The sequence below is a fragment of the Dromaius novaehollandiae genome, chromosome W (genome assembly GCF_036370855.1).
Source record: "Dromaius novaehollandiae isolate bDroNov1 chromosome W, bDroNov1.hap1, whole genome shotgun sequence".
NCBI classification, from domain to species: Eukaryota; Metazoa; Chordata; class Aves; order Casuariiformes; family Dromaiidae; genus Dromaius; species Dromaius novaehollandiae.
The window spans coordinates 40,838,774-40,855,532 of record NC_088130.1 but is presented as its reverse complement, the minus strand read 5'-3'; the positions used below and the strand labels follow the sequence as shown (position 1 = coordinate 40,855,532).

General features: G+C 38.5%; 1 protein-coding gene across 6 annotated transcripts in view; it reads left to right on the top strand.

The window, feature by feature from the left end:
* The window catches only part of LOC135324407 (DNA repair protein XRCC4-like), a 191,396-nt gene that overhangs the window by 10,029 nt on the left and 164,608 nt on the right, over positions 1-16,759 (top strand). For 5 of the 6 annotated variants that reach the window (XM_064500614.1, XM_064500615.1, XM_064500613.1 and 2 more), the window contains exon 2: positions 10,289-10,438. The exons of the other annotated variant lie outside the window; for it this stretch is intronic. In XM_064500614.1, coding sequence (XP_064356684.1) covers positions 10,289-10,438 — 150 coding nt within the window. The remainder of the gene's footprint in view (positions 1-10,288; positions 10,439-16,759) is intronic. 6 annotated transcript variants of the gene reach the window in all.

Below are 16,759 nucleotides of genomic sequence, written 5' to 3'. Positions count from 1 at the left end.
ATTTTAATTCTTTAAAGTTTGGGGGGAGGGGGGTGGGTTGCTTTGTTTTGAGAAAGTGAATTTTGCTCTTTAATAAATAACCTAGGGCAGCAGTTGTCAAGGGAAGACAAAATAGTTATGTCTCCTTGCTGGCATTGGCTGTTAGGGACTTGGAAAGCCAGGGTTACAGGAATGTGTCAGGGCTTGCGTCTTGCAGAGGCAATGAAGGCAGGGAGCCTGGCTCTCCTAGGCACGTCTGCTGACTCTGCATCCCACATTTGCCTACTTGGGGCTGGCCTGGCCTCCTTTGATCTTTGCTCAATTCTGTATACACTCTTTAGTAACGTCCGTGCTAAAATTAACTTTTTCATCAGGGAAGTTTCAGTTATCTGATCTAATTTTACTTCTTATAGCTCAGTAACATTCGCATAGTGTATTGTGGTTTATCTAAGAAAACCGTAAGGTTTTCCCAGTATTGATTTCGAAAAGTAAGGATTTGACAGTGTGCACACACTGAACTGTTAGTGTTGGAATGAATTCTCTGAGAAGGGTGAAAAATAAAGGTTTTACCTTTGGAAATATATCCCGTTATTTTACTATTTGCTTGTATGTACTGGTATAATTCCTCACTTAGGTGTTTTAAAATATGAAGGCCTTTTTTTAAACCTGTTGTAGCTTAAACTGTCTCCCAATATAGGTGCTTGTAAGTAAGATTGGCAAGCCTGGATGCCTGGAGTTGTTAGTGGGTTAGGCCTGAGATTTCAGGAGGATGAAAGACACTAGGGTGGGCTTTGCCTCCAGGCTGCAATTAAGATCAAAGTCTGTTGGTAAGATTCCTGCTATAAAGGTGGTTGACTGTCTGGTTCCTTCTGTTTCTCCTCATTTCTCTGCTGGTAACTGTAGTAAGTCTGACATGGCTTGTGCCTTATCACAGCATCCACATCTTTGGTGGCAACTCTTGCATAGCCTATTGGCCCCTGGAGTCTGACAAGCCAGAGGGCTTTTTTTGGACAGTTGCACAGAAAGTACGTGCATGTTTCCAATCCTTTTATGGCTGCCACAAAACAATGGGAAATGAGGAGCGCAGATGTTAGCTCTGTAAGGCTCTTGTTTCTGCGGTTGGGTCCTTGAGAACCAAATACTAACTGGAGATTCCTTAATGTCAGTCTCTTCATCGAATGTTGTTATGTGTGGCTGAATTTTTGTAATGGGCCATCCCAAGGTCTGCATGAAGTTGTGAAGTCATTCAGTCACTTCTTTATATCCAGCACCAAGTTTTGATTAGTTTCCTTCATCTCCAAGACAAAATTGTAGTATTGACAAAATTGTGGTCCTTGTGCTTTTAATATAGAACAAATCTTGTGTTTTTGTTTTTTAAATAGATAAAATTTTGGTCACATGTAATATAAAATGTGTTAGGCTCCTAAATTTCATTAGAAAATCAGAACCCTTAATTTTTATCTTCTTTGGTGTTCAAAGGTATGTTTAAGTTACAGCTGAAGGCTTGTTATTGAATTTTCAGTTTCAAGTAAATATTGTGGCTAAGGGCATGGGAGGTTGAATGTGAGATATGATACAAAGGATGCTATAATGTTTTCTTCATGCTTCTTGGCCCAGACTTTTTTTTAAGATTAAAAAAGAAAGTCCTTATTGGGTAGATAATAGATCTTAGATAAACTGAGTCATAGCTAAATGGTTTAGAGGATATTTTAATGTTCTTCCTCTTGAAGCAGTAGAGGTAATGGGATTTTAGATTAGCATGAGAGAAAATCAATTTGTATGTTGAATGTCTCTAGAAATATTCCTAAATGTAGACATTATATTCTTGCCTTCTGTTAGAAAATGCAGTAATAACCAGTTTTAATCTTTAAAACAGTCTAATTTTTTTCTTCACTGGTCTAAACTTCAAATAATCCATTTTTAAATACATATAACAGCTGGTGAATTATAGGAGTTCTGTCTTGGTTATCCATTCACTTTCTCCTGATTCTTAGCTCCAGATTTGTATTGTATGCCATGGTCCAACCCATGACACTAGGGGTCAAATTATAGACTTAAATAGCAGAGTGCTGTATGTGCTAGTCTTCTATACTGCAATCACTGGAGATAGCACCTTATTTTGCTCAACAAGAAAGCACTTAAGTTAATTGCTCCATTAGAGAGATACAGTAGCTCTTTCTGATCTGTAAGTAGCCTTCAATGCACAGTTGGTGAAGTTGGAAACACCTGCAGCCAGAGCAGTTTGGAGGGAAAAAAAAAAAAGCCATTACTCTGCATGAAGAAAAGTAAAATACTCAAGTTCAAAATATCAATGATGCTGTGTTGGAGCAGCCCTAAAAGATTTGGCTTTTGGTCTATGCCTAGTGCTATCCAAAACAACATACAAAATTCTTTGTAAACTAATTTTAAAAGTGTCTTGTTTATTCAGAAGCAACTGTGTACAGTATTTGTTCAGGGAGCAGGCTCCAGTCAATTGCAAACCAGCCAACAGCTGATTTCTCCTTAGAAAGAAACATTGCCTAATATAGATCATAGACGCCAAACACCAAAGGGACAAAGTGCTAAAGATAAAGAGCTCAATCCTCAACTGTTCAAAGTCCTCAATAAAGCCTCTGACTTACAAATTTGGGGTGGTACTCAACTGTTCCCACCTGCAAGCTTATCTCAGATCCTTGGCTCAAACATGGTAAGGTGCTGATATGTAGTGTGACCTCCTGTGCCCTTAAGGAGAACAATACTGGCTTTCTTATGGCTCTAATCAATCAGTTCATCTGAAGCTTTTCTTTATAGTAATTGAGAGAAGAAAAAAATACTGACTGCTCTCACTTTGAGATGGTGAAAGCAAAGAGACTACAGAGACAGTGTTACTGAATCTTGAAAGGTACTCCAAGGTACTCCTCTGTCCTAACTGGCTTATAGATGATGATTATACTGCTATAATGAGGGTCTTATTTCAGTAATTTAACTTGATAGATGGCTGTAAAAATAGGCTGTTTTTTATTCAATAAGTTTTGATAACTTCAGGAGCTACTGGGCTGCTGAACAGTGAGAGTGCTGAAGTTCTGGGGACTGTTTTAAGCATTTGGAGCACTATTACAGTTCTTATGTGTCCCTCCCTTTTCCACTCAAAAATCTGAAACTAGATTTTTAGAGTTTCAGGTCTCCCTCATCCTTCTTCATATTTTTGGCTCTTTCATAGTGAAACTTGGTGAGTGGTGGTAGGGAGAATGTTAATAAAAACCTTAAAAAGCCATAATAGCTTCTACAAGCTCGTCTGACCAGTTCTATGAAAGTTCAGGTACCAAGCTGACAGTATTATTCAGGCCCCTTAAAAGCACTTAAGAGCACTTAAAACTCAGACAAATGGTTCTGTCCTGTGTTCATGCTTCTGTTTTAGGTATAGTAATGACAGGTGCTAGCAGGGACTAGCCAGAGCAGAGGAACACTTTGGCATTCCTTTATTTGCTAACTGTAGTTCTAGTGGGGCTACTTTGTGAATGTGTAAAGCTATACTCTTAGAGGAGCACATCCTGGCATTTTGTGTGTTTGGTGGTCACGACAAGGAAAATTTTATTGAGTAATTTGACTTCTCAAGCATAACCAGATGTTGAATTGCAAGGTACACAAGCCTTTTCACCTCTATAATCTTGTCCTTAGTGTTTGGGAGGCAATATGGCAACAGTAACAGTGGGAAACTTAACTTTTTGGAGGCCTGAGCCTGCAATAGTCTCCTCTTTGTGCATATGTAGTACCTTCTCTTGTGGAGCTGACAAAAGACAAAAGTAGATTCAATCAGGCAGAAGTTCTTGGAGGTGTGTTGTCTGACTTCTGCCTTCTTGGAGAAGAAAACTCTTTGGCAGCTCCACTGAAATATTTATAGCTTTTTTTTTTGAGTGTTGATCTGGGGCCAGGGCTGGCGAATAGCTTAACAAACATCTTCGTGTGCCCCTCAGACTCTCAGTTATTGTTGTGTTTTGTTCCCCCCCAATCAGTGAAAACCCTGGGGCAGAAACTCTAGCAGGAACATGGTCACCTTTTATAAACAAGTATGCTTGGCATATTGAAAGCTGATGGGTGAGGAGAGAATACTGTAAGAAGGCAGGCGAATTGAGATATGTTAATTAGAAGGGGGGTGTCTTAATTTACTTTTTTGGAAGTATAGTGCAATATATATCTTTTAAAGATGTTGGGCAAAATGACTTGTGAATCCTGTGAATATATAGCTAACCTCTGGGATTCAAGCAGGATATGCAACTTTCTCTCCCTGAAATTCTTTTTTAGTAATGTACTGCTGTACATATGTTACGTTTTGCCTTCTAGAATGGATGAGATGCATACATTCATCTGATAGTAAAGGAGTAAGGAAGATCTTTTGATTCCTTTCATGCATTTTTTTCTTTTGTTAATGGTAACTATTAGTTGCCAAACAGTCAGTGATAACTCCTTTGCTATGTTTTGCTGTATTTGTGCTTTACGGGTTAGTGGTGCATCAGTAAATTTGATTCATTTTTCACTTCACTAATGTGCAAACAACTTTAAAAAAAGAAAAGCTGTGTATCTCTACTAATGCAACAGATTATAATAACAAAGGCTTGCAAATAGCTAGATCTTATTAAGACTAGAAAAATTTTCTTTTACATAGTATATTCCAGTACATGAGCTAATGTGCTAGGAAGTACTGCATTGTATATAACTGAGAACTCTCAAATTAAGCAAGCAAGTAGTACTTTATAATTTATCCTTGATATCTTTAAATCAGTGAAGCCCTATTCTGGGGGGAGGGCTTTGGGAATAAAATTCTTGTTTCAGGCAGTTCATGACAATATTTGTGCCTTAAACCAGGAATCGGCATCCTCTTTGCTGTATACTAAAGATGGCAAGGGCCTGAGAGCAGTGGGTGTTTTGAGAGGGGCAGCCTGCTCGGTTGGAGCTGGGAACTTCTTGTTTTCCACAGCAGTTCTGGCTCTTGATGTATTTCAAGGTGTATTTGGCCTGTGAATTGGGATGTAAGCTCCTCAGCGGATACAAAGGCAGTGCTCTTCAGTTTCTGAGGTCTGGACGATGCCGCCCATTGGAACACTGCGGTAAAGCCTCTCTGTAGTAGAGCTGTACTACTGTGAGTTTTGTGGAGCAGTGTTTTCTTTTATAAATGTTTGTATAAAAAAAGCAGTAAGGGACAATATTTTTCCTTGCAGCAATGTTTGTATATGTGGTGTAGGACAGATTAATGTTTATGAATCCATTATACTTGTGTTGGAGAGGAGCAATAGCCATTACGTACAGTCAAGAAATCCTTGAGCTTTTGCTGATGAATTGAAATCATTGAGTGCTTAGAGATGTCAACTAAGACTGAGGTCTGCTTTGTGAGGCAGTTTCTAAACATGTAGTCATAGATAATACTAGCCTTGGAAGGTCAGTGAGCAAAATGGAGAAGATAAAGGCTGGGTGAGAAAGATACTACTTTCCTTTTATACTAGCTTATAAAATTAAATTGCTTGTTCAAAGATGCACAATAAAATGTGGCAAAACTTAGGGACCGCATTTTGTGTTCTGTCAGTGAAATAACATTCTTCTGCACTGTGTGCTGCTTAGTGTTTGTTTTTATTTAAGTAGTGCTTAGTCATAGGTCAGAAAATCCTATGGAAGCTTTCTCAGTTCTGCTGCTGTGCTGCTTCCTTACTCTCAGCAGTAGGTAGCTTCTTTCTCCATTGTTTCAGCCATTAATATCTAAAGCAAATCTCCATTTTTAGCTGTTACATGCGTCCGCCTTCACATAGTAGTAATTTCACACTAGTGGCATGAGAAGCATGTGAGTATGACATCATATGAATTCAGTTTCAGGTTTTTGAATTCAGATCTTATTAGTGCATCTTTAAAAAGATATATTTTTTTTCCTGTATAGAGAGGCCCAGAATTATACTCTTTATATCACTTTTTCCGACTGAGGGCTGATGTTTTATCCTGGTTATCTTTATATATGTAGAACCCCCAGATCTCTAACCTTGCTTTCTGTTATGAGTGCTCTGCATTAAAAAGAAAGCCTCCGGGGCAGGTGGCGTTTACTGACTGCTGGTTTGCTTTGTGACAGGAATTGAGTGCAATGAAGAAAAGCTCTCTGTTAAAATATAGAGCTATATGTAGATATAGATTAACAAATTTACATCAGTACCTTGTATATTGTCTCTCTGGGCTGCATGCAACTATTTACTACCTTTAAGTAAAAAAGAATAATTAAAGGCATCTTGAAAATAGTGTATTTCAGAGAGGAGCTTCTATCAAAATACTTCATAAGAGGTTCTGTATTGTTCCAGAACAAGCAAAAAAACCAAAAGGGAGTCTGGCAGGCAAAAGAAAATACATGGCTGTAAGCTTAAACACATTACACGCATTGACTTGTTTCCTGTCGTGTTCTTTATTGACCCCTATCCAGGCAGTTTTTGCACTACAAATCTTTCAAATGGCTTTCATTCCATAAACAGTAATTTCAGCGACCTTGCTCCAGGCCTCCATGCCACAAATGTTTCGTTTTCTGTTCTTCCTTGCAGTTCAGTTCTTGCTATGCAGTTATACTGTAGATGTTCAGAAACAGCTAGCTGGTTGGCTATGGAAATAGAAGAAAACTTTTTGAACTTGAATTATTCATTTTAGTTGTTATTCTTAACTTCTTGGTTTTTGGTATTGTTTCAGTGAATTGATCTGCAGATTATGACATTGCCAATATTATGATTGGTAGTAGTTTTTGGATAAAAATAGTAATGTTGTGCTTGTTACTTTTGTTGATTAGAAGTTAGGGTGCCTAGTTGTGTATGTGACTTATCTCCTCTATTCTTACCATAGTTTCCATGCCCTAAACTTGTTAGGAAAAGGCCCCCCCCCCCCAAAAAAAAAATATATATAGTGCTTATGTGTATATATTTGAGCTTTAAGCTGAGAAAGAAAGTTAGCTCTTTATATAATTGATAAAAACAAAATGCACATTCAGGAATGCTGGAAGTAGCTAGTTACGTGTCTTAACGAAACTGTGGAAGCCAGCAAGCATGTTACATGATGTTTCTCTTGCTGTTTACAGATGCTATTTGTTAGTCCAGATATATATGTATTGTGGCTTATTTAGATATAATTAACTTTTCATTGCATTAACCTCATTAGAGTTTAAAATTGATTAAAAGTTTGTATTATCAACAATGCAGTTGTTTTATTGCTGTTAATACAGTTTTATGCTTGAATAACTAGTCTTAAGCTAATGTATTTTGCTGCTTTTGAATACTGTATGCTTGTTCAGGCAAGGGGAAGGCATTTTCAGATGTTATTAGATACATAGCTGAGCAAAGGTGAGAGACAGTGCAGGCAACTGGGGTTAAAACTGCTCTTCCTGACCTGGAGAGGTCAACTTCTTGGGAGGCCCGAGCTGGTTAAATCTGTGCATAGATTTGGCTCTTGATATCCAGTGAGCAAAGAGCTTCTCGCTACCACTGTTTTTAGCGAAGAATGGAGTCCCCTCAGGGCCTAAACTAAAGCTAACCAGGATGACTTACTGCTATGCTTTAAATGGAAATCTTCATAGAGCTTTTAGTACCTACACCTGCCCAAGCATCTGTGTGCTCAGTGCGTGGTGCTCCTCAGGCAGAGTGATCACTTGAGCCTTCTTGGACCGCTAGCATCTGTGATGTTGGTCTCTGCAAGTCTCTGGTTTTGCTGTGCTAATCCACATACATGGGGCATGGCATGACCAGTAAGGTCTGACCCTGCTCCCTTCTGTCTGGGGCTTCTTATGACCTTTGTGAAAGACTATCCAGGGGAAATTACTGAAGAAATTAAAATATCAGACAACTGAGGAATAATGCAAAAACTTATAGAATTTTAACAAAATCTAACTTTCTTATAACAGGTCCTACTTTATAACAATTATGAGGGGAAGGCAGCTTTTTATTGGCAGTAGATAGGTGTCTGGAATATGCTTAAATCCTTAACTTGTATTTTCTTGCTGTTATTAATATGTACTATGTTTAGTGTATGAGTGAACATGTACCTCTTCTTCATTCACTTTTCTATTAAAAAAAGGGGGGGGGGGGCAAAACAACTGAGTACCCCAAGCCAAACTCTTTAAGTACAGGACAGCATGAAGTATGCTCTATGAAAATATTCTGTCAATGTTAACTTCAGAATTGGCTGTTTCTTCCATATTCTGTGGAACAGATTGTCAAATGCGGTTATAATAATCTTGGGAACCATAGGGATTCATTATTGTGAGGCTAGACCATGTATAAATGTGTGATTCTTTAAAAGGTCTTATGTCAAGTGCAGACTGCCATTTTGCTTTGATACTGAGCTGTAAAATCCACTGTGGTATAAATTTAGTTCTCTGCAACTGCAGCATCCAGTTTTCTAATAAGTTCTTTTGCTGTTGCTGGCATCCACTGCTCTGTGTTTTGCAATGGAACTTAGTAGCCTGCTTTCAAGTGGCAGTCGTCCAGCTGAACCCTGCCTATTTCAATTTATATTCTGTACGCTGCACGTTGGGTGATAGAGGATGGTGAGCTACAAAATGGCCACTGCTTCTGCATACTAACTTTGCATTCTCCAGTTTCCTGACACTTCATTTCTTATTCTGGGAATATATTTCATTGTTGGCACTGTTCTTTAAACCTTAATTGTTTTATTCCAGTTTTCTGTTTGGAAATGTTGTCAGTTCTCTGGAAAAAAAAATTGAATTTGTGTGTGTTGTTTCCCCCCTCCCTTCCCCTTCCCCCAGGTCTAAGCTGTATAAGCAAGTGTGCTTATACTTGTACCAATATTATTTATTTAAAGCTGGTTATATAAACCAGTGGTTTATTTTCAAAGGTGCCTAACAGTCTTAAGTGGCTAATGTTAAGGACCAGGGTGTGGCAAACCTTTATTTCAGTGCATGTGTGAATTGAGCAATTTGAGGTACCTCCTGCAATTTGAGGTACCTCCTGCAGGCTCTTGGATATCTAGAAGGTGAGGGGGTTTAGGTTAATTGAACTGGAAGCTGATGATTTTGCTGATGGGATATAAACAAGCTTGAAGCAAAAAGTATTTAGCTGGTGAGATGACAAGCTGAGCCTTGGTTTCTTGCAGGCTTTTGTAGTCATGTTCTGTGAAGGCTATGTAGGCTTTCCTAGTACTGCTCTGGAAAGAGTATAGTCAGAGGATGAAGTCAAATATCCATTTAGGCTACTGCTAGAAACAGGTTACTGAGCTGTGGCTCAGAATTGTAAAGAACATCATGGGAGTTCAGGAAGACTGATCTTTCCTAACTGTGTATTCCATGTTTTCATTAGTTGGTAGGGAGCTGTATTTAATTTTTTTGCCCTGTTTTCTGTTCCAGTCTTCTGCTTCTTTCTTGTTGTGCTCCAAATCTAGGTTTTTCCCCAACGATATAGAATCTAATCCAAAGCAAGTAAAGAGCCAGAACTAACTATACTTCTGAATTACTGTAGTAGTAGATCGAATTTTGGAATTCAGTTGGTTTGGGAAAGTCTCTTTGGGTGTAAAACAGGAATATCTGCTTCTGTATCATCACTCCCATGATCCTGCTGTAGGAGGAGGATGCTGCTGGAGCTCAATGAGCATTAGACTTTGGAGGAAGGCCAAGCAGGAGGCAAGCCTCCACTGTCTGAGCAAAAGGGAGAAGGACTGGGGTTAGAAGACCCTTAGAAAATCTGAGTGGACAAGACAGAGCAGGACATTATTCCTTTATGCCTTGTGAAGTTATTCAGGTGACCCATCAGCTTTACAATAAATGTTTTCTTTCTGAAGATTGCTCTTTCCCCAGCCTTTTACAGATTACATCTCAATGTTATACTTGTTAGGCTATTGGGTGATCATTCTGATTCACTTGACTGTTTTAACAGCAGTCATATTTTGCTTTAGATCAGTACTGGGGCTTACTCTTTCATATTGCTATTGCATGCTTTCTTGTGTACATTTGACTTTTAAGATGGAGATTTGTCTCTGTCTCCAACGTAAGGAGTAAATTTTGTCAAATGTTGCCTCAGTAAGAAGTTTCTCTTGTTGCATGTTGTGTCCCGCCCCCCCCCCCCCCCCCCCCCCAAAAAAAAAAAACTTTCTTCTGGAAAGAAGGTGCATTATGCAAATTTTCATGACCGCTTTAAACAACTTAAGCGTTACCGATAGTGTAGATGATAAATACCGAATGAAATGCTGATATCGTGTAACTCCTGTGGGATAGTAAGCTGCGCATATCTAATAAACTATATTCAGAATGTATTCCTTTTCATTAATTTAGAAATTAAATAAATAAAAAATTATTTTATTTCCAAAACAGGTGCCTGGAAAATGGAGAAGACTTTGAATAGAATTCATCCAGTTTCTGATCCAGAAGCAACATATTTTCTACAAGTATCATGGGAAAAAGATTTAGGCACTGGCTTTGTTATAATGCTTAGTGATGCCCAGTGTGCGTGGACTGGGACAGGTAATAATGGAAAGAAATTTTTTCTAAATTACTATTTTATTATTATTAATTTTGAGCGGTGTCTCTTAGCACTTTTTAAACTGACCCTCGAATTGTATCAAAAAGTGTTTTTTGGAAATCACCTCCAGTCAGTGATGGAGGAGGTATGGTTTGAGATCACCTGGGATGTGCTCAGATCTCTTCGGAATCTATGGAAAGCTTGCATGTCAAAACTAATACTAATTCATTTAACATAAGGATATACAATGTCTTGTTCTTCCTCACTAATGTAATTTCCTGCAATGTACTGCATGTGTGTCACCTTCAGATGCTTGAACAAATATGCCATGCAAGTATCATTTGAGTTGCATGGTTCATGAAGCATTTAATTGCAGATGGCTTTTAAGTGGCTTGATAAGATGACACTATTTAAATGTAGCTGTATCCAATGTAATGTTCAACTGTGGGTTGTTTTTTTTGAGAGGGTGTGTGTGTGTAGTGTGGGGTTTTTTTCTTCTTTTTCTTCTCTCCTCCTTCCTGGGCATAAATTACTGGAAGAAAAATAGAATAGATTGTGATTTTTTTTTTTTCCCCCCCACCCCCCAAACTTGAGTAAGAGGTTGGATCTCTTAATGTGTGCATGTTTCTCTCTTTCCTGCCTAGTGAAAGAAGAGATTTGTGTGTCCTTTAGAAATGTCTGTCAGATACTTGATCAAAAGCACTTCTCCCAAGGGCAATAGTATTTCAAAGGGAGGAAGAACCTATATATTAAACAGCCTATCACAGGCAAAAATATTTTCCTGACCCTTTTTCTGAATTACAAGAACAAATATTCCTGTGGTTTCTTCCTTTCTTTTCCCCTTGCCCAGTGGAAGTTAAGATGTTTCTTCCCAGTCCCTCTATAAGCTATCTTTTCAAATAGGACTACTGTTTTTCTAATGCTTTGTACATTTTCTTTTCTGTTATAAGAAGCTTAATTCACTAGCTTTCTTTTGAATATAATTTTTATCTTTGTTCTTTCAAACATAGGAAATGGGACTAATTTAAAAGGTATCTATGTATGTATTAAGTCTGCTTGTTCATATTCCTTTTAACATTTCATATTGAATAGGAGTTCCTGCACAAAGAGTGTGTACGCTCCCACACTCCCTGCAGTCAGATATGAACATCCTACTGTCAAATCAAGAAAAAGCTTTAAGTGTATGTTTTCAACATAACAAAAAAGGTGTCAATGTTGTTAAATGCTTAACTAATGAGTATTCCATTTTCTTTTTATATAAAGCTTTCGATATTGTTCTTATAACAATGGAAGGTATTACTTTTAAAATGGGCAAAAACCTGTTATTTTTTCATCTGTTTTCTAAAACCTAACATTACTATAACTGAAGGAGTATAGGGGAAAAATACGTACACAGAGTTTTCGTTTTGTTAACTTCCTGCATCTGACAGAATTGCTAGATGGTCATTTTCTAAAACAGAGGACCAGTGAGAGCAGAGTGACCTCACTCTATTAAAAGGAGAAAAGCCTCCCTGCAGTTTAGCATGAACACTGGGTACTCATCCAAAGGATAGAGCTTTTATTCCTTTTGTAAGAAGCTGATCCATTTCCAAGGAATTCCTATCAAATTTGTAATCCTTTCAATAACTTCATTAGGAGTCAAAGTCCTTGTGCCTGAGACTCTTCTACTGCACAGGTCTGTGTTTTCATACATCTGTAATTGCTTTTAATCTTTTTTCCTAAATTAGCACATCATATTTAAGACTACTTAAATCCCTTTCACCTTTGAAACCTGGGAGGATAGAAAGCAGTGGTCAGAATATTTTTGCTGTGGGAAGTCCCTTTTAGGTTTCTCATGCTGTGGAAAACTTTGCTTGGTGAGACCTACCAGGAAGTAAATGAGAGTTGCTGGTGGAGTTGTCTTTTATGGGTTTTGCTTATTTAATGTGATGATTAAAAGTGTTGGGTGTCTTACTATTTAAATAAAATTAAACAAAAAGGCAAAATCTTGGGCCAGGGAGGGAAAACCTGCAGGAATATTGAGTATAATATATTCATTTGATATAGGATTAAAGAACTTACAAATATATGCATTTAGGAATGTCATTTCTTCAAAGATTGATTGGTTCTTCTGTTAGTTCTGTAAGATACAGAAATACGCAGCATATACAAATACAACAGAAGAGAAGGGATCCCAGTGCTGTATTACAGCATATCAGCTTTGTTTTTGAGATTGAGTTTGTCTAATTTCCTCAGTGTTCTTTTTTGTTTCCGCAGTGCTCATTGCTTTTTAGTTAAATGCTTACATGCTCTAACATTTCTGTCTTATTTTTTCAGCCCCCTGCCTTTGCCTCACAGTGCAAGGGATACCACAATTCTGTCTGCGTGGCTTGCTTTGTTTTAAAACCAATGCTAAACATACTGGCAGCCTTTCTGCCTGCAACTCTATCTAGTGTCCTGTACAAGAAATAAGCTAGCTAATGAAGAGTAGGAAATAATGGTGGCTATAGCTTAAAGTAAGAGAAATGTTCTGAGGGTAAATTTCATGCCTTTCTTTCCCTGATGTATTCTTGCCACTTGTAGTGGATTGTTAGCTTCTCAAGATGAGCACTGATCAACACTAACCACAGTCCTTCACTGACTTGTATGCTTAACTTTATTCCTGTCAGTAGGTCCACTTATTTCACTAGCATTTTTCACCTGTGCCAATTTAAGTTTCAAGAATGCACTTCAGTTTGCACATTGTGTTAGGAATTATGGGTTTGACTTTAGTATAAATAACAAAGAAGTTGGAAAAAACCCTAAGGATCTACCAAAATAGAATTACATGTGTAAAGTAGAAAATGAAAATAGAATTCCATGTGTTGATTAAATGCAGCATTATTTGCATGAATATTAAAAATGCTTTCTTTTTTGGGGGGGGGCAAGATGAAGCTGGCAGTTAAGGTCTTGTTTCTGATGTCTGTTTTGTGCTTAAAATAGTTTTAAAAAAATCTTGTAAAGTGCCTTTAAGAGTTGGGTCTGAGGTTGAACATAGTTGACTTGGTTTAGAATGAGATAGGGAAGACCTGATAGCGTAAATTTACAGCCCCCTGCTTTGACTGCAGCATGAGACTCACTTGTCTAAGTCTGTAGTGGTACCAACTGCATTATGAGATTGATGCCTGTCAGCCTTAATGCATGAGTATTGATTGATACACAACTGATCCTGATTTCACAGCTGTCTGGTAGATCTTTGTGTTTGCAGGGCTGCATCCTGGTGTCTCTGGCTCATGTTCCTATTTGCCAGCTGCAGATACAGTTGGCACGTAAGGAAGGAAGCTATGGTGCAGCATTGCAGTTGAACATTTATACTGGGGCTTTGCACTTAAGGTCCTGTTTGTAGGACATGTACCAGATGGCAGTAACTGTAGCCTTCTGTCTTAGCCTCTCTCTCCTCACATATCAGAAAAGGGTTTTACATATTGGATAAAAAGAAATTTGAGATGTCCATGTAGTGAAAGAAGGGTGCTGTTATTCTTTTATCAGTTGCTTTCTTCTCTAAAATGTAGTCCCTTGCATAAAGATCTCTTAAACCCTAACTTAATGAAGAGGGCTGCTGCTTACTTTTTGCTCTGTTTCCATTTATCTTGTTGAGTTGAAGAAATAACCTAAAGTGTAATGGTAAAACAAGTAAAATCATGTTCTTGAAAGGATAATACTAAAATCTAAATCATTTAAATCTTTAGTTTATGAGCCATCTCATAGACTATTTAGATGTGCTCACCAGTACTGGGGCACACAAATATATTTATCTGTCTATAACATCTTCTCTAACAGATGGCATGATACAGTTTCAATTTTAGTATTTCTTTAAGGAAGAACATATACAGGGTTTACAAATCTATAGGTATATGCAGTTATTATATGCTTTACTTTTGCCCTGACCTCTTTTCCCCAGCCGCCTCCTTTTTTATTTACCTCCTGTAAATAATGCAACTTAAAATCTAAGGATGGATCCTCCTTTGCAATTCAGAAATATTGAATATAAAATTATTTTATTTCTGGCTGCTTATAATGTACAGGAGTGCTGTGAAACATACTTTCTTTAAATGTATAGGCATTTCTGTAATGCTTTTAATATCTGCTGAATATTTGCAGTGTTCAGACCTTGACTGTAATGTTAAATGAGTTAGTCTGTGTGGTAGGTTTCCTCTTGTGATGTGTTGTTTTTTGGGGGGTGGGGGTATGGAAGAATTCTCAATTTTGACCGGGTCCAATTAAAGAAGGAGGGGAGCTTTGTGAAAGACTTCAGACCCATGGCAGTCTGATACTTTACATATTTATGTGACAAAAAGTGACTGATTTATATTAATTGAGCCTAACTTCATCCATGTTTATATTCTTTTATCATGAACAACTCCAAAGTAGTCCACTTCCCTTGCATCCACTTGATTTCTAGCTCTGGTTTCTAGCCTTAAATATTTGAAACTGTCTAGGAAAAATGCCTTGTGCTAAATGGTAGTTAATGATTCTGACACTAAAATCTGTCCTTTTAACTGAGTGTAACTGCATGTTCAGATTTTCCGCAGAAGGTGGTGGTTTGTCCTTGTGTCAGCAGTTTCTTTGCTTGCAGTGGTAACATCTGTGCACTCTGTCTTGTCACCTGCATCTCCTTTTTTTCTCCCAGCTATTAGCCTGTGCCTTACAAACAAAATCGGAGTGGGGCATTAGTGACTGACTTGCCTTATCAGATTTTACAAATATATGGTAGTCACTTAAGGTAATTAGTAAGGTAGTAACTGTGTTTTTGTGTGCAGAAACAGTCAATGTATTTGTGAATGGATGACCTCTAACTGATAAATCAGGTCATAATGCATCAGGATTAAAAAAAAAAGTCTAAGATCTGTAAAGCTGAAGATCAATGAAGTTTTACATATTTTCCAAATTTTACTAAAATGTGTGGAAAACAGCTACAGAAGCTGATACTGATAAACAAGGAAGAATTGGTTGAGGATGTGAAAGCTGGGGGCAGCCTTGACTGCAGTGACCGTGAGATAGTGGAACTCAGGATCCTGAGTGGAGGGAACAAGGTAATAAACAGGATCACAACCCTAGACTTCAGGAGAGCACACTTGGTCCCATTAGGGGTTTGCTTGAAAGAATCGCATGGGATATGGCCCTGGATGGAAGAGGGCCCCAGGAGAACTGGTTGACTTTTTTTTTTTCTTCTTCAGAGATTACTTCCTCCATGCCCTCAAAAATGGTGCATTTCAATGAGCAGCAAAGCAAGCAAAAGTGGCAGAAGGACTTGCATGGATGAACAAGGAGCTCCTGCCTAAACTCAAACATAAAAAGGATGCATACAAGAGGTGGAAGCTTGGACAGCTGACCCAGGAGAAATATAGAGATGCTGTTTAAATATGCAGGAGTGAGGTTAGGAAAGCCAACGTCCATCTGGAGATGGACCTGGCAAGGGATGTGAAGGGCAACAGGAAGGGCTTTTACAGGTATATCAGCAGCAAAAGGAAGATGAGGGAAAATGTGGGCCCACTGCTGAATGGGGTAGGGGACCTGGTGACAAAGGACATAGAAAAGGTTGGGGTACTCAGTGCCTTCTTCACCTCAGTCGTTACTGGTTAAGATTCGCCTTCAGAAGTCCCAGCCCCTGAGACCAGTGGGAAAGTCTGGAGCAATGAAGACTGACTCCTTGGAGGAGAGTCGAGTTAGAGAACACTTAATGGAAACCAGACATAAGCAAGTCACTGGGACCTGATGGGATAAGCCCCACAAGTATGGAGGAAGCTGGCAGACTTCATTGTGAGGCCACTCTTTATTACATTTGAAAGATCGTGGTGATCAGGGGAGGCTTCTGAGGACTGGAAGAAAGTAAATCTCCCCTGCCTTCAAGAAGGGCAAGGAGGAGGATCTGGGTAACTAAAGGTCTTGCCTTGATCCCTGGGTATGTGATTGAGCACTAATCCTGGAAACCATTTCTAGACATATTAAGGACAAGAAGGTGATTAGAGGTAGTCAGCATAGGTTTATAAAGTAAAAATTGGGCCTGATCAACCTGATAGCCGACTACAATGAAATGACAAGCTAGGTGGATGAGGAGATAGCAGATGTTGTTTCTGTGACTTTAGCAAGGCTTTCAATACTGTCTCTTGTAACATCCTTACAAGCAACCTGATGAAGTACAGACTAGATAAGTGGAGAGTGCAGTGGGTTGAAAACTGGCTGAACTTCTGGGCTGAAAGAGCTATGATCAGCAGCCTGAGTCTAGTCACTGATGGGTCCCCTGAAGTTGATACTGGGGCCTATACTGTTTAATCTCTTCATTAATGACTTGAATGATGGGACAG